The sequence below is a fragment of the Ammospiza caudacuta genome, chromosome 3 (assembly GCF_027887145.1).
Source record: "Ammospiza caudacuta isolate bAmmCau1 chromosome 3, bAmmCau1.pri, whole genome shotgun sequence".
Taxonomy (NCBI): Eukaryota; Metazoa; Chordata; class Aves; order Passeriformes; family Passerellidae; genus Ammospiza; species Ammospiza caudacuta.
In genome coordinates, this window is record NC_080595.1 from 7,815,736 (window position 1) to 7,841,063 (window position 25,328).

The 25,328-nt window shown below is 43.3% G+C and overlaps 2 protein-coding genes across 3 annotated transcripts; both read right to left on the minus strand.

Moving 5' to 3' along the window:
- Positions 1-413: 413 nt before the first annotated feature.
- On the minus strand, positions 414-6,169 carry DEGS1 (delta 4-desaturase, sphingolipid 1). Its single transcript, XM_058800946.1, has 3 exons — positions 5,997-6,169; positions 4,499-5,241; positions 414-2,350 (listed from the first exon to the last, which is right to left on the minus strand). The coding sequence occupies exons 1-3, from the start codon at positions 6,076-6,078 to the stop codon at positions 2,204-2,206; spliced, it is 972 nt and encodes a 323-aa protein (XP_058656929.1). The 5' UTR covers positions 6,079-6,169; the 3' UTR covers positions 414-2,203.
- A 3,433-nt stretch (positions 6,170-9,602) lies between these two features.
- Positions 9,603-24,141, minus strand: FBXO28 (F-box protein 28). Of its 2 annotated transcripts, none has more exons than XM_058802167.1 (5): positions 23,917-24,141; positions 18,154-18,263; positions 17,042-17,180; positions 14,464-14,659; positions 9,603-12,551 (listed from the first exon to the last, which is right to left on the minus strand). In XM_058802167.1, the coding sequence occupies exons 1-5, from the start codon at positions 24,127-24,129 to the stop codon at positions 12,163-12,165; spliced, it is 1,047 nt and encodes a 348-aa protein (XP_058658150.1). In that variant the 5' UTR covers positions 24,130-24,141; the 3' UTR covers positions 9,603-12,162. The 2 variants fall into 2 exon arrangements, with proteins under 2 accessions (XP_058658150.1, XP_058658149.1); XM_058802166.1 differs by having other exon boundaries at positions 9,603-12,557.
- Positions 24,142-25,328: the final 1,187 nt, after the last annotated feature.

Consider the following 25,328-nt stretch of genomic DNA (forward strand, 5'->3'; position numbering starts at 1 on the left):
AAGGTTATGCAAGCACAGTATCTCCCTCAGAATTCTGCACCATTCAGTACCTCCTGAAGTGAAAATAATGTATTTGTATTTTGAGTTGGAACAGAAAATCATCATCTGAACACATTAAAACAAAAACTGCAATTTTAAGGGCAACTTCAGCCTTTTAAAAAGCAGGAATTCCATTAGTAGGTAACTAAGACAACTACCTATAAAATCTTTACTCTGAACTCTGCTTATCTTAAATATTCATGTAGGATAACTGAATTTCTTAACTTTAGCTCTTAGCCATAAAACTTTGTAGGCACTTTCCATCCTTCATCCAGCCATGAATAAATCATCAACACCAAAGATAATTTCAAAAACAGAGTGATATTAAATGGCTTAAAAAGAAAATGGTTTGCAGCTTCTTAAGCCTTCACAAGTATTTCAACCCAAGTCAGTTCTCCTCTGCATAGGGAGGAAGGGCAATTATTCTTTACAGCTCATCTATATCACCATTCCATAGAAAGGTCTCAAATCTGCTTTAGAAATACAAAATTTCTCTAAAGCTGAAGTCCTTCAGCATAAGAGGACCAATCAAAAATTCACCCAGTATTACTTTAACCTTTTCTTTTTAATTACATGTAAAAATACTGGACAGATTCTAATTTGACATTGCACTCCACCCTGAGCAACGCACTGACTACCTCACAGGTTGTGGGCATAATGAAATCACTCTGTGGGTGGCTGGCAGACTTTCACACCACTTCTATTGTTTAGCCACAGATAAGGGCCCACACTTAAACAAAACACACATTAAAACAGCACCACAGTCGAGTTAAGAGGTACCAGTACAATCTTTTCAGGCACTCACCTTTTCAAAACAAACACCCAAAAAACCACCCCAAAATACAGGAGCTGAAGGCATCTAAAACTGAGTTACAGCAGCTACAACTTCCACCTTCCTCAGATTCCTTCTTTCAGATGCATGAAGAACATACACAGAGCCACCATTTGAGATTTAAGGATAATTTGTAGCCAGGTTTGACTGCTTAAAGCCAAGGAGGCAAATCTGCTGTGCTGAGGTATGGAAAGGTTCTTCACTGTGCAGCAATGTCCCTCTGTTCCCAATGAAAAATATCCTAGGCAGGAAGTTTGATAACACCACCTCTGACCACATTTTAATATATAAGAAAGACAAGTATTTATGGAGGGTACTGTAGGTTTAGGGGGAAAAAACCAAACAAGATTATTTAACAACCTTTCTGTGTACACAAATGACTAATGTGCTAATAGGCAGTATTGTCAGGGGCTGTAGCTAGACTTGCTTGCCAAAATAGTGTCTGTTTTCATCCATTCACTTTTCCATAAAAGCCAAATTTCCAAGTAAGTGTAAATATTTATATTTGAAGCCATAGTAACATGGTAATAATTTTTCTTCAAAGATCAGAAAACCCCCAAACTCTCTAAACAAGACTTTTTCCCACATGAAACCCCAGATCAGGTTTATTAAGTTGCCTAAATGCCACTGCTCACTCTACATGCCAACAGAAGCAGCTCAGGCAGTAGGGGGGACCCTTGGAGTTGACAATACCTGTGAATTCCCCACCTTTTATTGTTTTTAACAAAGAAGTCACAGAAGCCATCTCAAAGATAGCAGTTTCATTCTGACAGATTGCTCCTTTAAGGTACTCTCAGTAGAAAAGATGGAACTTTAAAGCATTGCTTTAAATTACATATTTAAACAAAAGCAGACTGAACAATTCTGTGCAAATTTAGTTCTTCCAACCATCAGTTTGGAAACATTTTCAACAGAATGTTTAAGTTAACAAATCATGTTAGTTTAGAATTAACAGGTAAGTACAGCATTTTAAAACTACCATCTAAATAGCATGTTGAGGGCAGTATATACATTGAGAACTTTTAAACTGTTATGAGTCAGACACTTTATATAAATTTAACACCTACCAAAGTAAATTCTGTAACAAAGTGATTTTGCATTAATGCATATAACACTGATCCTTAGGCAAACAGAGACACATTAAACCAACAAATCTGAGGACTGTGAGGAATGTTATAGCTGGTTGGAGTCTGCTACAAAATCCTTAAGGATGCATTGCTATGTTGCTGTACATCTTAATTCAGGTCACAGGTGAACAGCTTTAGCAGGAAACCTTTATACCAGCCACTTTAAAGCAAGCAGACATTTCAGAGTTTTTTGGTTGCCAGAAGTTTAATCTTGCTTCACTTCACCCTTTAATTGCCTTTTCATGCGTGAGTATGGGCTGATTGTGTCATCCATCACGAAGTCATACAGGACTCTTATCCAAGAGTTATACTGGGGCAGGTTGTCATAGTATTCAGCTGCTATTTTCTTCACCTGAAGGAGAGATATGAGGTTTATTTACTGGTTATGTTAACAGCACTTGTGACAACTTTACAGCCCTCAGTGTGTAGCCTGGTAATGTGTAACAGCACAGGAAGTTCCATTCCAGAAGTTAGATCCTACAGGAAAGGCCACTCGTGCCACAATGCAAACATTCCTTGAAGGAAAAAGCAGTTCCCTAGTTATTAAGTAAATCTGCTGTGAAGTTTTTGGAGCTGCCAGAACAAACTCAGCTAACTTTCCAAAGTTCCTTCACCATGCTTCCTACAGGGTGATGGAGCTCACCAAGCAAGTGGTTTGGTTGCTATTGAAAGTGTGTGACTCAGCTCAGTGCTGACTCACAGATATACAACTAACAGTAAAAGGATGTTTTATGTTCTAGGAAGAGCTGTTTATCACAGCTATTTTTACTTGTAGCTTCAAATCTCGGTACTCAGGAGAAAAAAGGCATTTTATTTCTGAGGAATACTTTGTTTCTGAAGAGAAACTTCAAAGAATGAATAGAAACTACTTCCTAAGACTGTTCTCAGTTCCACATGTTAACTAGGGCACTGTTTAAACTGAGAGCAGCAGGTTCAGTTAGGTGCCCACGCTGCTATTTAGGGCCAGCCACTTAAAGCCTTAAAAACATGACCAGAACAAAAAGGATTCTTCACAAAATTCCATAGCTTTAGTCCAAAAAATAACATCAATCTGTATAAGCAGCAAACAAACCTGAGATATTTACATGTCTGGTTTGAAGGCAAAGCTTGTTAGACCCATCACACCTATAAAATAGTGCACCTAGGCAATGATCTTTTACTCAACACTAATAACTCTCAGCTCACCAGTGCTGAGGAATCAAGCGTTCAGTACTCAGGGATTTTTAGCACACAGCACAGCAGCCCAATCCAATCAAATTAACTGCACTGTTCCAAAAGAAGGCTTTGTTTTCTTATCAGAGCTGTGGATTATGAGTCCTGCAGCAGAACTGGGTGTCCAACCCCAGAATTAAAAACCTGGAAAAATTCATAGCCTTCTTATAGCTAAAGTACCTACCCAAGAAGTGAAATGCTGGTTCACAGCACAGACCCACATATCAAAGGTGAGTTAAAGCAACTTTCACTGCATTTGAAAGATCAAAATCTATTAATAACAGCAATCATCTAGCTTTAAAAAAAATTACAAAAGACCACACAAAGCCTCAGCAAACCAACTGCACGATCTACCTGCCCTGCTAAAAGTGCTGGTGTAGTTATTTCAGCTGCAGTTCCACCACTGACAACAGAAATACCAATCAAGTTTGGACTTCACCGGAGGGATGATCTTACAAGGTCTCACTATTGCCAAATGCAATACCAAAGCTGTAAGACCAACACCACAGCTGCTGTCAAACTGCAAATTTAGTGTCTGATGAAAAACTGAAGATTCAGGTGTAACCCTGAAACCTGTGTTCCCATTCTTCAATTGGGAAACACGATACAGTGAGAAGGAAGCTTCTGACTGTAAGAAGCAAAGGTTCAAGCAGGAGAACTTCACCTCTGCTACTCATGCAGGCATGACAGGTCTAAATCCTGGCTTCAAACTCTTCATTCTGCCTGTCCTACACTGCCAACGTACAGCTGATCCTTACTTAGGGGTCAAAGGCTCTTGCCAGAGGAAACTGAAGTGCTGCAGACTAGAGAAGTTATTAAACATTTGTCAATAGTACAGTAAACATTAACAGGACCTCAAACCCTCTCTGTTCCTCCACCAGAGGATGTCCCTGACAGAGGAGACTGAAGGATAAGCACACATTACAGTACTGTCCTTAACATTTCAATGGCAGAGATAACAAACCTCCAGAGTTAACTACAACCTCTTAACTAGTTTCTTGCATACTTAGAAACAAGAATTCAGAAGACAGGCTGTAATTACAGAAAGCTAAAGTTAGTGCAAAGCATAAGACATGCATTCCCTCCCCTCTCCTTTTATGGAAGAGGACTGAGCAGCAGCAAACTGGAAGCTTGTTCAGGCTATCACTAAAATGCTCAATAATCACCTCCTTTATCACTAAACTTATATTGTGGGGTTTCTTTTTGGTTTTAATCTCCCAACTTCCATTCTTCTGTTAGTGTTCTACCTTAATTTAAGAAAAAGTAATAACCTTAGAAGTTAACTTACCAGTGGAAGGCTCTTGCCAGGAATATTGGGGAAGTCATGATGTTCATTGTGATAGCCAACATTAAAAGTGAGCAAATTAAGTGGCCCATAGTAGGAGTAGGTCTCATGTCCTTTTAGAAACATGTAATGTTCAGCTATGAAGTGTCCCGAAATTGGGTGCAACCCAAGACCAAGTACTGAACCAGCAAGCATGTAAAAAATGGATTTGACTCCCCATAAATAATATATTACCACATCAAAGGCGAGTTGAGCCAATAAATTGATTATTTCAAGTCGACTAATGGGTTTAGGATTGATGCAGAGAGGTCTAATGGCATAGAAAAAGGGCTGAAGAACAATCCATATGAACTTCCTAAACCGGGTGCAGAAAAACCAGCCCTCGAAGTTGGTGGGAATGTCCACATCGATGCCGTCACCGCCCAGGTACCGATGGTGATCCATGTGGTACCTCTTGAAGGAGATGGAGTAGGGGAGACCCAGAGGGAGGTTGGCAAATATTCCAAACCATCGATTCCACATGGCTTTGCAGTTGCCAAAGGCACTGTTGTGGGAGATCTCGTGGATAGCCAGAGTCATGGAGTGACTAATGCAGCTTCCAAAAACGTAAGCCCAGAAGACAACCCATTTCCAATCCAAGTCTTTAACCAGGTAGAATGCAGTCAGCTGCGCCAGAACCATCAGCACAACCACCCAGATCAGGTTGTAGTCTGGCTTCATCAATGCTTTGATCTCCGGATGTTTAGCTAGATGGGAAAAAATTCAATGAAGAAAGTTATTTCAAAGCTCTCCTCACAGCCAACTATCCCAATTAATTACAGTTTATTCCTCCCTTTGTCCCAGTTAGGAATCGTCTGCAAAGGTAATGAAAACGCGTGACCTTTCCACTTGTGATACTTACGGCTATAATGAATCATTTGCAATCAAGTCATTTTAGCACTTTTGCGTTGCTCAGCAACTACACACGTACATGGCAAGCAGCAGCATCGCATCAGCCTCCTCAGGAAGGAAACGCCTCTGAGCCCACAACCCCCCCGGTAATTCACAAGGGCTCTCGAAGGCTCAGCCCCAGCCCCGATGTCAGCGCCGCCGCTATCCGCCAGCCCCGGCCGAGACGCGGCTGCCGCGGTGACCTCTGCGCACAGCGGCCCCGGCACCGCCGTCCCGCCTGTCCCGCGGGCAGGGAGCGGCCCGAGGCTGCCGGGGAACCGGGGCTGCTATTCCGCCGCCCGGGATGGCAGCCCGGCCCGCCGCCGCCGCCCCGCGCCTCGGGCTCGGCCCCCGCAGGCGGCCGCCCCCCCCCCGCTCCTTCCCTTCCCCTCCCCCGCCAGCGCCGCCAAGGCGGCGGCTCCCGGCTCCCGCCCCCACGTCCGCGGCCCGGCTCCGGCCGCCCCGCCGGGAGGCTCCGGGAGCCCGCGGCGCCCCCCGACAAGGGCGGCCATCTTGTGGGGTGCCCGTGCGCGTCCCCCCCGCTCCGCCACGCAGCCGGCGGCTCCCTCACCCAGGATCTCCTTGCGGCGGTCGGCGTGCGGCTGGTCCGTGTAGACCCACTCGAAATCCTCCCTGGCCACAGTGTTCCCCATCGCGGCAGCGAGCAATCCCCCTCGCCGGCTGCGCGCCCGCTGCGCCGAGCCCCCGCGACCGCGCTATATAGCGCGGCGGAGGCGGCGTGGAGCCACGCCCCCCCGACCCGCCCTCGCCGCCCATTGGCCGCCGCCCGCTGCTGGGCGCGCTCCCGCCGCCGCTGCGCCCCCTGGCGGCGGGGCGGGGCGGGCGCTGAGGGGCTCGGGGAGCGGGACAGGGGGAGCCCTCAGAGCGGAGAGAAATAGCCCTCAGAAAGTGACAGGAGCCGCCCTCAGAGAGGGGGACAGGAACAGCCCTCAGAGAAGACAGGAGCAGCCCTCAGACGGGACAGGAGGAGCCCTCAGGGCGAACAGGAGCAGCCCTCAGAGCGGGGGACAGGAACAGCCCTCAAAGAGGACAGGAGGAGGGAGCCCTCAGAGCGGGCAAGGGAAGCCCTCAGAGCGAGCAAGGGCAGCCCTCAGACGGGACAGGAGGAGCCCTCAGGGAGGACAGGAACAGCCCTCAGAGGACAGGAGGAACCCTCAGAGCGGGCAGGGGCAGCCCTCAGAACAGGGAACAGCCATTCGCCGTCCTAACCCCGCGTTCCCGTGAGCTGCTCTCCTGGCCTGACCCCGTGCTTCCAGGCCCCTGCCTAAAGGTACTGAACTACAACTCCAAACACCTGTAGCAAAGTCTGCATTTCCTTCCCTTTTTGTGGTAAGATATTTTAAGAACTTCTTTGGCAAACTCCTCTGTAAGAACTTACCTCTATTTAATCTGTCACTGTGTGTATTTGTCACAAAACACTGATTGTGGGCAGTTCAGTGAGAAAGATTGCCCTGTTGAACTACCACTTGTTGGAATTTCAGTTATCCGCTCATAATAATCTACATCAGAAGATCAAAAATCCACTCAAATTAATCTAAATCAGCACTAGTGATAAAACCAATGGAGGCTATTATCACAAAGTAAATTATGCCTTATCTCTTTAGGTAGTACTAGTACCTCAAGGTTATGATTCATCACTTTAAATTTATTAGTAATAACGAGTTCAAAAGGCTCATGCCTACAAGCTGCTGGAAGTCCCACATGCAAGAGGGCTATTGGAGGGGAAATTCAATGTCTGCAATTCTGTGAAGCAGTGGGCAAAGCACAAGATCTATAAAACATAGCACTTTTGTGAATAGTTTGGTTTGCATGCATTTTAATTAGAGCACATTAGGGTGGGACTTAGAAGTGAAAAATGCAGCAAGGAGGTGAGACACAGGAAAGGTTTTGCTCAGCCTTTCCCTCCTCAGTCGCAGAATCTGAACTGTGCAGACTGGTGCAGCATCAGAGGCAAAGCAGATGCCTAGATTGCATCGAGGCTCTGTGACCTTGCCAGGTTTACTTTTTGGTCAGTGACCATTTCACAATAAACCAGGAAGCTTTGGGGTTGCCAGTGCAGCAGCTGACTGCAGAATCGCCGGGGTCACAATTGTTTCACTCAGCTGCACTGCAAACACCACATGTAACACTTCTGACAGCCTTCCCTTCTGGTTGGAGTTCAAATATTAGCCCTGCTACCCATCATTGTGCTAAAGGGCTCCTCAGGCATGGGAAGGATCCTGCCAAAAGGAGTGTGGCAGCAGGTGTAGTAGATAGGGTCAGGCGCTCAGAAAATCTCGCCATGTCACAGAAAGCAGCAAGATTCCTCTCCCCCTAACGCCTAATGATAAAAAATCACCCAAGAATGTAATCCCCCCTAACATTAGTAACTTTCAACTCCCTACTAACCAATTACAGTAAAGTAAAACCCCCTAATGTAAAAAAAACCAAAACTTTCTCGAGTATAAAACCCGACAAAACGAGACAATAAAAGTCTTAAACCATCCACCATGCTAGTATCTGCGTGTGTTCTTAACCCGAGTGACCCTAGAGAGTTTGAGTGGCCGTGCCATTTCCTCAGAACCAAGTCACCTTGCCTTGCATCAAAAAGCAACAAGCAGGTGACAGGAGCACTGGAGGAGTGTCAGGAGTTAGATACACAGAGGCAGGTTTACAGCACCACAAACATACACAGGTTTGTAAATGGTCATGAATTAAACACAATACCCCAGGTTTATGAACTAAACATTCCAGAGCAGTTAAACAAGGCTTAAACAACTAAAAGAAAATTAAATAGGAAAGCTTTGGGCAATTTAATTGTCCAAGTGTACTGGAGAGCAAAGTGTTTTCCCTATTTAATCACTGCATTTGATCATTTTGTGTAACATATCCAAGATTAGGTGTTCAGCAAGCCAACAGTGTTTGTGTGTGATGTTTTCCATTCCAGAGACAGTGAGATCCAGGACCTACTGTGTCTTCAGCTGGCACAAGGCTTGAACAAAACTCCTGGAATGTTCATTTACATGTGAACCAAAGCCAGGACTGCATCCTTAGAATGGGCAAGGTGACATCCAGGCAGGAGAGCTGCAGGAGTGGAGAGCACATGGACAAGCAAGCTGGCCCAGGTACAGTGCACAGTAGCACAGAAATGCAACTTGAGTTGAACAGAATAGTTCACAACTAGCTGACATATTGCTGTAAAACAGTCCAAACTGAATTTACTAATTCATGAAGTAACAATCACTGAAATTTGCTAATTACCCTCCTAAAAGCATCAGGAACACCAAGGAATCAGAGAGTCCTCTCCTGTGCTGAGACACATTGCACTGTATCCTACATCATCTTATTTTCAAGAGGCTCTTGATGTTCAAAATTCCTTTGGCAACCCTAGTGCTCCCCACAATTCACTGTTAGAAGATCTGAGTAAGAGCAACCAAGTTTCTGTTCAATTTGGTCTTACCTTTTGCATTAACAAGTTACACACAGGCATCCTTTGTAGTATTAATGAACATTAACATGCAATGCTGACTACCAGGAACTGACCAAGTTCCATTTGTTTCCATCGGTATTTAATCTGTGAAATGTGCAGGTGCTCTTCCTTCCTTCAGCACTTCCATTGGCCCAGGTCTGGAGAGTCCTTACACACTGTAGTTACACAGAAGCTCTTCAGTTTGGGAAGCAAGACCTTGTCACAAACAGCTTTTCCCTCAAAAAAGTATCACTATGGTACCTTTTGATCTTATTTTCACCATGTTCACTAGGTACACAGATTCATTTTAAAAATCCCCAACCTTACTATGAAACAAAAAGCAAGTGCTATTTTTCTAAGCAAGTGCTATTTTCAAAAATGCAGTAAAGCTGGTCTCAGTATTTTCAAGTTATTTTAAGAAACCAGATATAAGACACTTAATATTGCTTTCCCTGACAGCTCTGACCTCTTTCAGCCCTTGACACAAATACTGAAAGTGAACAGTGGATGCAAATAAATCAGTTTCTCAGGTAATTTTGCAAACTGCATCTCAGTCTCAGTGTTTTAAGGCTCTCCCTTGAACAGATGATACAATCACTGATCACCACCAACACGACTTCCAGGCTGATACACCAACTCACAGAAATGTGCACAGGCATGGAGAGTGAAAAGAGATATAGTTTTACTTCAGGCGATTCATCAGCTTGTTCAGATACTGCAAAATTTATCCTTTTTATTTAACAAGGGACAATACGGTGTCAGAAATTAAAGCTCCAGCTATTTTGTCCAAACAATTATTTCATTCTGGTTTTATTTCCCATGTGTATATTTTTCTGGTGTACATTCCAGCCAAGAGGCATCTATGTTTCCCTCTCTGGGATGTGAAACACAAAACACTGGTGTACCTTTATTGTGGAATTTCTTGTAACCATCCCCTCTCCCCCTGAAGTTTCATGGGCCTCATTCCATTTCACTGGAATGATAAATGTCAGCACATGGAGGAGCAGGATGCACCTGCAGTCCTGGAGCACACGATACTTCCTTGAGCTGAAGGGCCCAAGCTGGCACAGTTCCCAGAGAACACTTCCAGAACAATTGGCTGTTGTTCTCCAGCTCAGTTTAGCAACAGCCAGAGATTCCCCAACACATCCAGAAATGCTGCTCTGGACTAAGCTGAAATGATTTGTACACTGGCATGGTGGGGAGGGGGAAATTGTCTGCATATTCTAGAAATTAATAAAGAATCTGAAGTGAAAATATTCAAAATGTATGAATAAACCCCTTCAGTAAATGAAATTCCCAAGTTTATACTTGTTTGGAAGCATTTAACCACAAGTAGCTGGCAATTAGTCCATTACAGGATTTTTTTATCACAAATAACCATTCAATGAATTGGTATCACACAGTAATTCTAGCTATCATGCTGACCCTTTGACTCAAAATTGTATTTTAAAAGTTAAGGTATACGCCAGTATTTTTAAGCTGAACAGCAGGTATCTATCTCCAAGACAGAGTTACCTGTAAAAAACATTCTGAGCTGTATAAACCAGTAAAAGCAAATGCTCCTTCAACAGTTTAAGTCTGCTCTCAGACAGCCTTCTATCATTTCTTTGATTATTAAGAAAAATGCCTTTTTCTTTTGGAAAAGACTCAAACTTCTCGAGAAGTTTATTTGAAAGCTGAATGTCTGTCAAATATTACATTTGTAATGTTACTGCTGCTATGACCTACTGTGTGTTAGAAGTAAAAATTGTAGCTGAAGTTTCAGGAAAAATGTCAGTTTGCCACGATTATGTAATACCTGACCAGACAACTTCTGATTTGTTTGGTGCTTTAAATACAGCCACTAGGTTATGCTGACAGCCATACAAATGGACTTGCACTTTAACCCACAGCAGGAATATCAAGACTGTGAACAGCTACAAAATGCAGCGTTTGCATTTTCAGTGCCATACCAAGTTGAATTCAGAACCACCTAAAGACAAAGCAGCAGCTGGTTAAAAAAAGAAAACAAAAGTCAAATGATAAAGCTACATAGTTTAGTACATTAAAACAAAACCAAGGACAATGGTATTTGTATAAGATTCCAAAAATATACAGATGGCAGGGGGGGAATAATCACTGTACACAACTCTGAGGTGGTTAAAGTGACCAGAGAGACTGAACAGTGCAAGACATGCTTTTCCAGTTACAAGCTCAAAACAGAAGTGCAAAAGAAATTAAAGCTCTGTCTGAAGTGATTTACCTTTTAGGATAAGGAAAGCTTAGAATATTGTCATCAGTGTTACAGAGAAATTTCCACCCCAACCCCAACACAGACACACAAAATAGCTGAAGTTTTACCATAATACAGCATTTCACTCCAACGATGCCCCCAGAGCCTGGTGACTCCAGGGACAGTTGGCAGGTGCTGGGTGTTGGCCATGACCCAGGTGATGCACAGGCAGCCTCTCCACTCTCCAGCTTTGGCTAACAACAGTGAGGGGCAGCCACACAGCCCGAAAGCAGAGACTGACTTATGGCTGAGGAACAAAGGAATTGCTTGACAGGTCTCTGTGCTCTCTCCCAGAGTTTGGAACAGTTTCAGGCAAGTGCTTTTGGCAGGCTGACTAAGCTGTACATGCATCTATCCATGCAAATGTAGAATATGGCTCCCAAGACCTAGAACCAAGGTGTGTGCATGTGAAGACTGGATAGAAGGCCCTTCTGTGGAAGTTTACAAAAATATATAGCCAATACTGCAGCTTAAGAAGTCAGTTTTACTCGTTACAGAGAACCCCAAAAAGTATTAACTACTTTTCAGACATTCCAGACAAGGTCACTTGTAACAAAAAAGGTCAAGTTCTCAAAAACAAGGTTTTAAAAGCGGATCTTTCCTTCAAGTGAACAGGACATCTGTTTTTACTCTTAACCATTTAGTCAGTTAAGACAATTTATTTAAGATTTCATGTGAACATATGCATAAACACAAATAAGTTTACTTTCAAACACATCTGCACGGAAAAAAAGGTTAACCCTTCAAAACATAACAGAGCAGGTCTGGTTAGTATGTAGCTATTGCAAATCTTAAAGATTCTGTGCATTAGGCCCACCCATATAGAAAGCAGGGGAAAAGTCAATGAAAGAAAATCACTGTTCAAGTCTAAGTGGTGTTTTGAAGAGCCAGCAGCCTAAGTGACACCGTGAGCTGGTCACAGTATCCAAACAAGCAGGCCTGCTTGGGCTACCAGAGCAGTGCATCCTCCTGAAGGCGCCGTCTCCTCCCCGGTTATTTTCTGTTCCGAAGGCGTTTGGATTTCCTGGGACAGTCTGTGGCATCCACCGCCTTCCTCCTTTTCCTGGGAGATTGTTCGTTTGAGCCGGAGCCCGAGGAATTCCCCACCGTGCTCTCCATCACCTCGCGCAGCTTGCGCTCCAGCTCGGCCAAGCGCGCGTTCTGTTCCCCAATGATTTGGGTCTGCTCAAGCAGTTTCTGGTCTTGATCCTGGAGCTGCTTCTGCTGCTCCTGCACCTTGAGGCGCAGCTCCGAGATCTCCCGCTTCAGCGCCGTCAGCCCCGTGCCGTTGGCTTTCACCTGCTGCTGCAGCTTGGTGACTTCCTGCCTGGAAGGGCTCTGCTTGGAGAACAGCTGCATGGTTGTCAGCGCTGCAGAAGGCCCTGGAACTTCAGAGACAGCTGTGATTAATGCTCTGCAACTTACGGGCACAAACGGCAGCCCGGTGTTTGTATTTTGCTTATCCCTACTCCCCACACGTGAATCTGAGCACCCACTGCAAGTTACATGAACAGGCAAACAAATTTACAGTCACTTAAGTGTCTACCAAGAACACGTGGTAATCTCAGAGCACAACCAGTTTAATTTAAAATACTTACAGCTTTGCAGTAGTCAGGAAAAAAGTTAACAATTCATTTCCTGTATATAAGCCCCCCTCCTTTTGCTGCATCAAAAACTGTGTACAACTATTGTGTTGTAATCTAGACTTAATGTCACACATATTAAGACAAAATCCCACAAAACATCTCCAAATTACTTAATATGGAATAGTTAAGACTGAATAAATATCTTTCATTAGAACAGCAAAATTCTGCTGTCTTAGCTGCAGCTAAAGTTCTAAAAAATTGTAGTTTGGAACTTAACAAGGTATTTTGGTATAACTTACATTTTAGAAGAAAGGAATTTATTTTCCATGCTTCTTTAGAATCACTCCTCCTAAGCACTAAAACCATACTGGAATCTGAGCTTGGAACTGTTGATTCTAATAAAGTTCCTGCAAATCAAGGAGACTAACAGCTACTGTATAATTTCTTTCACTTTTTCTGCCATAAAAGGTATCTATCACTTTTTCTGTCATTATACTCTTCTAGCAAGGCTGTGCAATTGAGGTGCAACTGTAAGTGTTCTACAGACAGAAGAGTCTGGAACAGTCTTCCTCCTTCTCCTCCTTTTTTTCCATCAGGATGGCAGCACAGCTACCATTATGGGACACTGAGGGGCTGCTGCTGGAGAGGTGCTGCCCTTCCCTCAACAAGAGAGAGGCATTTTATGCATCACAAAGCCTTGGCCTTGAAAAGCTGATTGATATCAACTGTGGGTTTGGGCAATACTTCCTCAGCTGAGAGGCTCACTATATACTAACACATATAACTAAAAAAATTTAAATCCATATATAATTTTAAAAATTAAAGTACAACTAGCAGGACTATAATTTTAAAATTAAAATGTATATAATTATAAAAATTAAAGTACAACTAACAGGATATACTAAAGGTGGCATACACACTTATGGCTAAAAGGATGGACAGCACATACAAGAAACAAAAGCATCTGCAGTTAGGCCTATTGGTTTTACTTAAGATGTATTTTCCCCCCCTAATTTTTACTAAGTTATCCTTCTAGAAAGTTAAATTTCACACTTCCTAAAATGGGAACACATCCTGTATAGGGAAAATTCTACAATTTGACCAATCTTTTGCCTTTTACCATTAGGATAAATTCAGCAAGAGGCAACTACCTTGGACTTTAGTTCACAAAAGTTCTGGAAAGTCTGACAGAGTATTCCAAGGACCAGTTTAATGGCTTATTTATAGACTGTTATTTTAATTGCCTTTTCACTATTACCTGTAACTACTTTGCTTGTTAGTGCATAAAACAGTACCCCCAGCAAAGTAAAAAAAGCCCATTCCAGCCCTCTTATGTGCTATTACAGCTTAGACAAATTCATTTGCAGCTTGTCCTAAAAATAAAAGGCAGTGAGTTGTCATCTCATGTGCCAAATTTCAACCAAATGCAGCGATCAAGTCTCGTTCATTGGTGGCACAAAAGCATTTGTTTCATGAATACACACTGTGCATAACTCCAACATACATTCAAGTGACTGTTCTTTTAGCAGTACAAAGGCTCCTTAACTTTCAAAGCAAATGAATTTCAGTTAGCATTCTTAAAAACAAGTATCATCAATATTTATGTAATAAAGCTCCCATTGAAGGGAGGGAGCTTAGGAAACATACAGTGCTGTGATTGTTTTAAAGAACAACTAAATAAAAGTGAACTATACGTTGGAATTAATACCTGGGGCAGTTCCTATTAGACGTCCCGATACATCTGACCCAGGCATCTTTCTTTTCAGTATTGGAACAATCTTCTCATCAAAATATTCCATAGCCATGGAGGAAATGTCCCTTAGTTCTTGAAGAACTTCATGAGCTCTCTGAGGAGCTCTTGTAGAGTTTACATATCTTAGCACTCGATAAATTTCATCTATTACCTAAAACATTTAAGAAGAATTAGGATTTTCTGATAAAGGCAAGATTATTTCAGTTTGTTCTAGGAATTCTGGCATATTTAGGGGTTTTTACCACATAACAGTTGCACACCACTGTGTGTTTTAGTTTCAGATCAGCTTTCTGAAGTGTTGCTCATGATATATCAGAGAAGCTATTCATTAAATCTATCACAACAGCTCTCTTCAAAGTCATGAAATAACACTCATTAGGTGAAATGTGAAGTACAGGCATAGTTGGCTTGCAAGTTACATAATCTATACTCAGCAAAGCATGATCATTTCCTGCAGGAGACCCTGAAGCAAGAAGCCCTAAAGCAGAGCAGTCACTACCCCTGCCAGTCATGAAACAGAATTGGAGTAGGAAGAATTAGCATTATGTCAGCCTGAAGAGCTGTAAATATTTACTTGAGTCCACTTCCATACAAACAAAATAGTGCAAATTCAGATTAAATCCAAAATATATTCATATACAAAACATCAATTCACTATTGACAGAGAATAAAAATCTCTTGACAGGTTTGGAAAGCAAAGCCCTTTAGTTAGGAGAGATACAGAGAGATGAAGGGAGTCTTACTAATTTATGAATTAAAATCTGAAGCAGGTCAAGATAGGAGTGCTGGTGTCTTAGCCAAAGCTGTACAGGTATTTTGCACAGGATTAAGAATGTTTGAAGAACACACATAGTAAGGACCTTGTAATACAGTTGCACCATCTGTTCTGATAAAGGAAGCTCAGCTAAAAAGTCCCAAAAGCTACACAAGACCTAAGTTTCTCATCAGCAAACAACAAATGACACTGCTCTAATTTCATCCACTCTATATCCTGTTAGCAACAACATCCTCAATAGAAAACCTTGCAGCAGTGCTCTGCTATCACAGAATGCTGAACCTCAAACCAGGATTTGCATATTCTAACACAAATTCACTTCCTGGCAGTTCTATGGTGACATTTCCTGAGGGAAGCAAAGCAGGTGGGAGAGAAACCTCAGACTGTAAGTGAACACTGAGCCTTGAATCTGATTGACCAAAATATTAATTAATGGGTGAACTGGTAACTGTGCTGGGAGTGCAGCAGTGCTAGCAAACTCACACACTAAGTAAATAATTAAAAAAAAAACCACCAACAACTTTTTAGCAGTTGTATCAAAATAAAATCAAGGTGCTTACAAGTTGGTGCCCACAAGGAAAAGCATATTCACCTGCCCAACTCCTACACACCCCTGGTCTAAGATAAACGCTGCCCTTCCCTCTACTGGGACAGGGTGAGTACTGCCCTTCCCTCTACTCTTCAGAACAGCAAAGCAACTTTTTTTTTAAGAATCCCATTTACCATGTAAGTATCAGGGACTTAAGTTCATTTGACTTCATTATATTAATTTTTAAAAAATACATGGTATATAACAGTATAATGTAAAGTCATACAAAGATATAATTAAAAATTAATTAAATATCAAGTCAACAAGAGTAACAGAAATAAGATAAAGAATACATTCCATGCCCACAGTTTATCCTACCACTGTATGCATAAATGCCTGCATGCTTCCCCAGAATCATTTCCATTCATCTCACTGCAATTCAGTTCTCTGCCCACCAAAAAGTAACATCAACATATCCACACCTTACATGGGAAGATCAATGAATAGAGCATTAGGATAATGTTCACTGATCTCATTTAATCCCTCAGCTGTACCAGTCTTCCTCTGAGCCTGATTTTGTCAATTCCCCTGTGCACTGGTGATTTCACAGTTTATAAAACATCAGTATCTCAAATGTACATCTTGCCTGCATAATTTATATTTAATGCTGGGCTGCTATTCTAAAACACCAGAACTGTTCAGTAATGTTCCCATTTAACACACTTTACATTTAAAATTAATTCCACCTACTCTACAAAAATATACCATCCACTGTAATACTGAACAGTGTTTTGACATACTAAATACCTTAATTCAATTAACCTGAAGTACTCAAACCCTTAAGAAGGTGCATAAAATCATGATTGACTGAGTACCTAGTGTTATGTGTAATCTAAATTACTACATCTTCAGATGGCCTGATCACATGTTTTTTTTCTAAAAGGTTGTAGAAGATGAGTATAGCACAAGCCAAACATCAGAATCAAGAGAGAATCTAAGGGCAAAGAGAAATCTAATTTATAATAATTAATATTTAAATACAGCCTGGTTTATTCATTTCAGACTGCCTGGTAAAACAGAGTATTGGCTTGTAGGTTTATTTGCAAATATATATATACATATGTATACACACACACAATATCAATTTTCCCCAGCTGTGCCAGGTTAAGTTACACAATCCTATTTTTTAAACACAGATACATATTCACATAATACAGTCAGCATTTTACCTTTCCAGGTATGAAGCAACAGAGATTGGAATCCACATACTTCATGAAAGTCATATTTAGGAGAGAGAGCCTCGTTTCCACAGCAGCGAGGATGTCTGCATGGCGAGCTAAGGAATGGTTTCTCCTCTCTGACTCCCGTCTGGAAAACACGCCACAAGGTGACACTCATTTAACAAGGAGTCAAAAATCCAACTGTAACATTTGCCAAGTTAATTTCACCCTTAAAACCCTCTAACCACTAACATTTGTCTTCACAGAAATAATAGATACTATAGAGACCCAGCTAGTAACAGCACACTACACTTCCTTAGACAAAATTTGTTCTCTAAGTAATTACTATACCTCGTGCATAGTAAATTTTTTATGTAATTGAGGACATTTAAGAACAAGGGTACAATACTGACAGCAGCAGACACTGAGTCAGAGTGAATACATTTATCCCACTCACTCATATGGTCAGTACTTCAATGCAATTGAAATAATAAATGTAATATATTAGTAGTGAAGTTTACATAGTAAAGAGCTACTGTGAAGTTTAGGTTGAGCTAGAAACCCTTTTTGAGAAAGGATCTCTATGCCAAGTAGCATTTAGTTTCTTCACTCTGACTGGGAAATCTGATAGTACACAGCAGCAGCTGCTCTTGTTCAGTGGAAAGAGGAAGAAAGATATGGCTTTAGTGAGAAACCAGTTCCCAGTAATGCTCACATGTCAAACCCCTCCTTCCTTGTTCCCATTTAATCCTTGCCAGTGAAAAACCTTGCCTTTTTTTAAGCAGAATATTTGATAAGTCATCAGTGAAGGCAGTTGTTCTTGAAAAGGAATGGCATTTATTCATTCCCAGGAATCTTCGTTTGATTTGCCAGAAGAGTTGATTAATACAGAACCCAGACCTCTCTGTTTGAAATACCAGACACACTTCTCACACCACTATTCTGAAATTAAATCTTAGGTTCAAGGTGCTTTTAGAAAAAAAAAAAATTAAATAAAGGCAAATGTGACTCAAATTTTCAAGATATATAAGAGAATTAGCCAGAAAGGAATTCCTTTTCAAGAACCTGCTTAAATGAATCTAACACGATTACATTTAATTCCAGTTTTAACTGGTACATACCTTGGAAGTTGAGCTTTAACTTGCTTTTGACACAAGTTGTGGTATCTCTCCACTTTCAGAAATCCCTGATTTAACATTCTCTGGCAAACCAAGTCCATGCGCTTACAAACCTGTATTTAAGTAAAAAGAAATCTTAAGGCTCAATTAAGGCCACAACTCACTTTTACTATTATCTTATCTCTACCTGCCAGCTAGCAAAAGATTCTCTTACTGGTTTTTGCTCCATTTCAACAAGCAAAAACTGCAGTTGAGATTAAGGCATTCCCATCTCCACCAAAGATCCGAACACTCCAAAAAGGAGCAGCTATGTTTCACACAGTTCACAAATAAATCTGTTGATTTTGCCTAACAAGAGACAGTGGGCTGAATGGCACCTATTAGAAGCAAATACAATTTCCTCTGATTTTAATGGAAGCTGCAGATGCCCATGCCTGGCTTTCAGCATGGTCTCCACAGTGATTCTGGTAGATGAAATTAGTATTTTGTAGTCTCAAAACCAGAAACTTTTAAAGACTAGAAATCATGGTGGTTTTCTTCCAGCGTTTAAGGCTTTTGTTTTTTAACTCAACCACAACTGAATTTAAAAACACATGGAAAACATTGCACATGGAACAAGATTCTCCTTTTTGTATAAGAAAGTCTCCTCTGTTTAAAGGATTCCTCTATTTGCTGTTGGACACCAGTAGTCTTGGGGGTTTTTGCCCCACAGATTTAGGAAGAAGGGACACGAAGAGCTGCAGAAGATACAAAAAATTGCTAAAGTTAAACCTTCACAAAGTTACCACTTACAGGACAAAGCCAACTCAGACAAAAGTTTAAAGCAATTGCTATTCAATTCTGAAGATACAAGAGCTTAGTGACCCAACTGTTCTTTGAAGCAGTTTTGGGTTTGTTGGGATTTTTTAGGTACTTAGGTCCACAGCTCCCACTGTGACTCCACTTGCCAATAAATATGTTGGTTTTTTTAAAAATAAACACTCCTTTCCTCCATACACTCATCATTTCATAACTTCAAAGTCTTTGCAAGTTTATACCTTGAGGAAGAAGATTCTCACCTCTCCGAGTAAAACCTGCAATTACTTTGTGTAATGCCTTCTGCATAAAAAGAAAGAAGTTCTGCTTTGTGAGCGAGTTCTGTGAGAACTGAGCACTTTCAGACAGCTCTGTATGGACAGCCCATTAGGCATACATGGACTGTGTGTATGTCCATGCTGTGGATCTGTCTGTGCTCCTCGGTATTACATTCTTCACAAAGAAGGATCAGCCAGGCAAACGGCAGAGGGAGAGCCTCAGCACACTGCCCCACACTCAGCGATCCAGTTAAATCATCTCCTGTGTATAAGGAAAAATGCCGGCCCTTCCTACAGGAAGGAGGAAATGGTTCTTTCCTCCCTGAGCTGGCAGCTCCAGGGGCGCACGGATTTAAATCGTTTTTGAGTCAGGGCTTTGCAGCTTTGTGGCAGCTCCAATGGCACCGGAACCCGCGCAGGGCTGCGGCAGCTCTGCGGCCACCGGGCACCAGAGGAAAGAAACATCTCCGGCCGCGCTCGCAGGCGGCAGAGCAGAGCGGCTGTCACCTCGCTCACAGTGACATCTGCCGGCAAAGAGACCCCAGGGAGCCGCAGCCCGACACACCAACCGCACCGGGCTTTGAGCCTTCCTCCTCTGCTTGTCCTACGCAGCAGGAAGGATTATTTGCTCCAATTTCTCGACATTACCCGTATTTAGCCAATATTCGGTCCGCAACCCAAACTCCGGGACCACCAGAAAACAAAAGTGTTTGTTTGCAACTTATGTTACCAATCATCTGGTAATTCTCAGCTAGTTCACCACCTAAACCATAGAGCACCTGGATTTATAGGGACAGAGATGTAGAGTAGCTTCATTACACTTTTAGGTGTCCATAGCAGTCCAAGACTGTTGGATATTACATATCCAACAGATCATAAATTGAATTTTCTTATCCTTGTATTTGCAATGTTGGTGAATATTTTCTTATTTTAGTCACAGAGCTGAAAGAGGCTGTGTTTCCTCAAAGGTCAAGTCGAACCAGACCCTGTGTTCAAGTTTCAGGGTTAGAAAGGTATTTCAAATCCATCTAAAAAGCAGAAGGAGAGGTTGTGCTTTTATGTGAAAGCAGCTTCCTATGATCCTATAAACTAATTTCCACTTCATTTGTAAACACACTGACACAATCTACTAACTTCCTTAAAAAGCCTGTTTTATTTCTTCCAAGCTTCACTAACCAACTCCAAAACAAATATAAAATATCCTAGAGTATTTAGATTCAATATGTTATTTTTCTTAGACAGAACACTGACACCATGGATGTCTTTTTTAGGGTAAAGTAAGTTATTTTTAGGGAAAAATGCTTATAACTTCATCAAGAAACCTTAAAATAGAAATGCCTGTAAATATAGACTGACTGAAACTGGGAATGTTAAAGCCATGCTGTCCAAATTGTGCAGGAAACAGGCACAAGTTTGCTGCAGAATCGAAGTAATCCTGATGTGTGTCAGAATCCAAGATAACCTTCTCAGAGTGTCCATGGAAGGAAGTTGTGGACTGTGAGATTTTAATCATGCTTTTTGTGGTAATAGCCTGATGGAAGTGCCTTTCCAAGCTCAGACATGTGACTGAAAAAGAAACTGGAATCTAAGAATTTCATTATTATCCTACTGAGGTAAAAATTTCAAAGTTTCTGCAAGTCACTAAAAATATCCCTGTAAAAGGAGCCTTCAAAAGCTGGAAGATAGTGAGCTTGCCTGTCAGCATGCACAGTGGGCTTGTCCAAAGCTTTACAGCTTCAGACATTGGCATCCTTGGGGTTTTCTGTGCTTCTCTCATGGGGATCATCACAGGAAGCAGATGAAGTAAATACTCAAAAGGGCTGAAAGCAAAAGCTGCTGCTTTTCCTCTCATTCACTTTGTCTGAACAAAAGTCTGAGGGCTCAAGATTTCCCTCATTTCAGACAAGACTGCTCTCTGAATACCTATTGTTTAGTCTCTCCTCTTTGGATCTACTTCAGTGCTTAACCTGTAGGTGCTTCATTTCAGCTTTCTCACACAGTGACCCCAGGAACAGCAGCATTATGCTCAGGAAAGCTTTGTGCACAATGAGGGGCCCAGGCCCTGCCCTGCCTGATGGCAATCATCACAAGCAGGAAATGTTCTTTACCTCATCCTTTGAGGACAGAAAAAGACTTCTGGATCTCATGCCTGAGATTATGCTCCTCATTATGCTCTACATAAACAATGCACATTCCTATCTCCATTTCAATCTGAAAACATTCTGGTGCTCTGTGTCCTCCCACCCAGCCAACTCCTCAGTCTGGTGTTTTGTATACACTGAAGATCCAAACTCAGTTCAATCCAGAGATTTATTTTTTTATGGATCACTGAGCTAAGGTGATCCAAAATAAAAAGCACATTAAGACATCCATTCCTTCCATGCTGGGATCCAGAAAATGCAACAAAATTACTGATTTAGGGAATTCACATTTTTTTGTCTAAACATGATCAAACTTTTTTTAGGCTGATTGATGTCCTGGATGTTCCTGCCTTCCTCAAGATGCTTTATCCCATGGAATCCCACATTCTAAGGGGTAATGAGGTTGCTTTTGGGCATGTTTCTAATAGGCATGAGACCTGAGCAATTTCATATCTGTCATTCAATTAATGTGCTCCTGCAATGTATCTTCAGCACAATATTACTTATTATAAGACACATTCATCTTTGATAAGCAGCTCAAGTCAGTCCTCACAGAAAGCAAAAATTTACTGTTTGTGCAAGGCAGCTCTTAGAGCAGGAACACACAGGTCTCTCCAAAGGCTACTCACCACCTTAAAAAATCCCAAAGTAATGAAATTTCATTCTGAATTTATGCCTGGGCACTACTGTTTTTAAAGGCCACCTGAATTCTCTGACAAAGCACCTGGAGCTACGAAGAACATGCAGTGTCTGCCAAAAGAACACCTCCAGCTCTGAGCAGCCACCTGAGAGACCCAGCTGACCAAGCTTATGGGCTCACAGCAGAAAGGCTTTGATTCTTTACATTACTGCTGGTTAACAAAAGGCTGCTTTCTTCTCAGAAGAATGCTCATAATGCCTTCTGATGTGCTTAAGGGAACAGCTAGGAATTTGATGGAGATTAATTTTCTTGGCTGTCACTGACTCAAAAACTCAAAGTAGGGAAAGACCAACTGAATCGTTAGTTTCCTTCATTTTACACCCAGTATTGTTCTACATGTGTTTCAAAGTTGGTATTTATCAAGTCTGGTTTTGCATGTTTCTGAAAGTTCTGAAAGGGGCAGTCCTCTTCTAAAAAAAGGAACCTGGAGGTGCTATACAAGGGAGCATAAAAGTGTCACATTTTACTTCCTAAGTGCCATTGAGAGTTAAACAGCTGGTTTAGTCCTGACCTCCTCACCTTCACTGCCAACAGAGCATGACAAACACTGAGAGCTGGAGAAAGAAAAAGCCTTCTGAGGACTTGTGAGAGCTCCCACAAGCACTGCCATTCACAAGGTGCAAGGGAAAGCTGCAGCCACGGGCTGTACCTGCAATTCTGAGCCTGAAACCTGGCATATCCAAACACATGTGATTTACTTCCCTTCCCCCTGGTCAAACTGCAGGTACACCTGGGATCTTGGGGATGTCCTGTGCATGGCCCAGAGCTTTCGTGATCCTCATGGCTCACTTCTAACTCAGCCTATTCTGTGGTTCTCAAGCACCACTTCTTTTTGACAGATCCACTACCTACTCTCACAGAAGAAGCTGAAGCCTTGAGGGGACTGACAGCACACTCTAGAAATATTTAGGAACTGGTGTGCTTGGAGCAGTAAAAATGAGAACAGATTTTCTGCTTGAAGAGCTTTTGGTTTATAGTTACAGTCAGGATGCAACACTTCAGGTTGCTGATCCAGGACACAGGCAGTCCAATTTCCTGCAGAAATACACTTGTAATATTATCCAGTTTAGACTAATCGAGTTCTTAAAAGAGGAATGGTACAGTGCATGCACATTTGCTGAGAGTTACATAAGCTGTGCATTAATTCCCTCACTATTATTCCATTTACAACCTTGTAAGGGATTCAGTAAGACAACAGCTTATCATAATATGACATGGTTTACATCAGGCTCCTTCTGTAGGCAGTTAAATATTGATATACATTGATCTCCTTGCTGACAGCTGCGGGGTTTTTTGGCATTATCAAGTTCAGAGGTGCAGATACTAGATGCTATTTATTACACATCCACTAAGACTGGAAGAAGCAGGCAGGTTTTTTTGGTCTGTTTTTTTTTTTTTTTACATCTTTTTTGACCCACATTTCTAGATAAGGGAGGATTCTTGGAGCAGCAGGCTCACCACCTCCTACACTTGTAGACTTAAGCCCTATAAGCAAAAATAAACACATATATGAGACACAATAGACTACCCACCCCAACCAGTCACTGGGAGAAACGAGCCGCCGGCAGCCCGGTGCTTTCTCACAGAGCGTGAAAGGAATGAAAGAAGTCAGAGACGGAATAAAGAGCTTTAGGAATGCGCGTATGGCAGCGCACCCGGAGAGCGGAGAAGGGATAAAGCCCCATCCCACCCACCCCACCTCATCCAGCCCTTTCCCCGGCGAGCGCAGCAGCCCGGCGGGGGCACCGGGGCCGCCGCCACCGCCGCCCTGCCCCGGGCCAGGCGGGCTGAGCCCGGTCCCGGCCGCAGCCCCGCGGCCCCCGCCCCGCCGCCTCCCCTCCGCGGCCCCTACCAAGCGCAGCTGGCTCGTCTCATCGTAGGACAGGAAGCTGAGGATGCTCTCGATAGCCACGATGGGCAGCCCCATGAGCGTGTTGCTCTGAGGGGGCGGCTCCATGGGCGCCAGCGGCTCGGCGGCCTCCGGCAGCGGGGCCGGGGAGAGCCGCGCCGAGCCCGGGGCGCCGCCTTCGCCCTCCGACACGAGCCGCTCCTCCGGCGCCGCCATCTTGCAGCCCGTCCTTCCTCCGCGGGGGGACGGCACCGCCTCTCTGTGACGCCTCTTCCGCAGCCGTCACGGCGGGCCCGCCCCAGCATTCCCGCAGGGAGTGAGGGAAATGGAACCCCCAGCGCTGCTGCGGCACCTGAGGGCTCGGGTTGCTGCTCCTGCCCGGGGAGCCGTTCGTGGGCGGGTGCCAGGGGCATGGTGCCCGACTCTTGTCGGTGGTGCTCAGAGACAGAACGAGGAGCAAGGGCCGTAGACTGAAACATGAGAAGTTTGCCAACACGAGGGAGAATTTTTTAAGTTGAGGGTGGCAGAGCAGCTGGAACAGCTGCCCAGGGAGGCCGTGGAATCTCCGTCCCTGGAGACAGTCAGACCCCGCCCGGACACGTTCCTGTGTCACCTGCTCCAGGTGACCCTGCCTTGGCAGACGGTTGGACTGGTCATCTCCAAAGGCCCCTTCTGACCCCAATGATTCCCATGTAGGATTCCCACTGATTCCCAATGATTCCCATGTAGGATTCCCACTCTCTCCCTTAGGAATTTCCCTAATACCCAACCTGAACTAACCCCGAGGTGGCTTTAGAGCATCCCCTCGTGTTCTACGGCTGCAGGCCAGAGAGAAGGGATGAGCGCCTCTCTCCATGCCCCTCTGAGGAAATTCTGTGGGAAGGACCTCCCAAACCTCCTTGGGTGGGACTTCCAAACATCCTTGGGAAGAACTCCCAAACCTCCGTGGGTGCTGCTGCGCTCCGTCCGCACAGCACAGTGACCTACCGGGAGAATGGGCTTGGATTACAGTGGTGGAAAACGCCTCTGTAGCCCCTAAGCGAGACAAAACCACATCCTCGTTACAAAGTGATCCAACCTGCTGAATTTTACCTACGGATGGGCGAGCACCCCTTCTGGGGTCGGTGTCCAAGCTGCCCCTGCTCTGGTGGCACGGGGAGCCACAGCAGCCAGGGCGCTGCAGGTCCGCTGCCAGCCTTTGGGATCAGAGCCAGCTGGCAAAACCCTCGGCAGCCCGAAAACCACTGCCTGGAACCAGCCATAACTGAGCAGGCAGAACACCCAGAATAAAGCAAGCTCTGCTCCTCTTTTTGCTCTTTATCCTGTATGTTAAGGAGGTTTCTGGATCAGATTGCTGGGACTACAAAGGGATGGGACCAAGCGCTGTTCCTAGAACATTCCATGGTGCTTCTGAG

Excerpts from the sequence above, each read along its gene's own strand:
- FBXO28 (XM_058802166.1), bottom strand. The coding sequence starts at position 24,129 with ATGGCGGCGCCGGAGGAGCGGCTCGTGTCGGAGGGCGAAGGCGGCGCC. Across the intron at positions 18,264-23,916 it reads AGACGAGCCAGCTGCGCTTG|GTTTGTAAGCGCATGGACTT; the intron begins GTAGGGGCCGCG and ends ACTTAAATACAG. Across the intron at positions 14,660-17,041 it reads GTTGCTTCATACCTGGAAAG|GTAATAGATGAAATTTATCG; the intron begins GTAAAATGCTGA and ends TAAATGTTTTAG.
- DEGS1 (XM_058800946.1), bottom strand. The coding sequence starts at position 6,078 with ATGGGGAACACTGTGGCCAGGGAGGATTTCGAGTGGGTCTACACGGAC. Across the intron at positions 5,242-5,996 it reads CCGCCGCAAGGAGATCCTGG|CTAAACATCCGGAGATCAAA; the intron begins GTGAGGGAGCCG and ends TTTCCCATCTAG. Across the intron at positions 2,351-4,498 it reads CTGGCAAGAGCCTTCCACTG|GTGAAGAAAATAGCAGCTGA; the intron begins GTAAGTTAACTT and ends TCTCTCCTTCAG.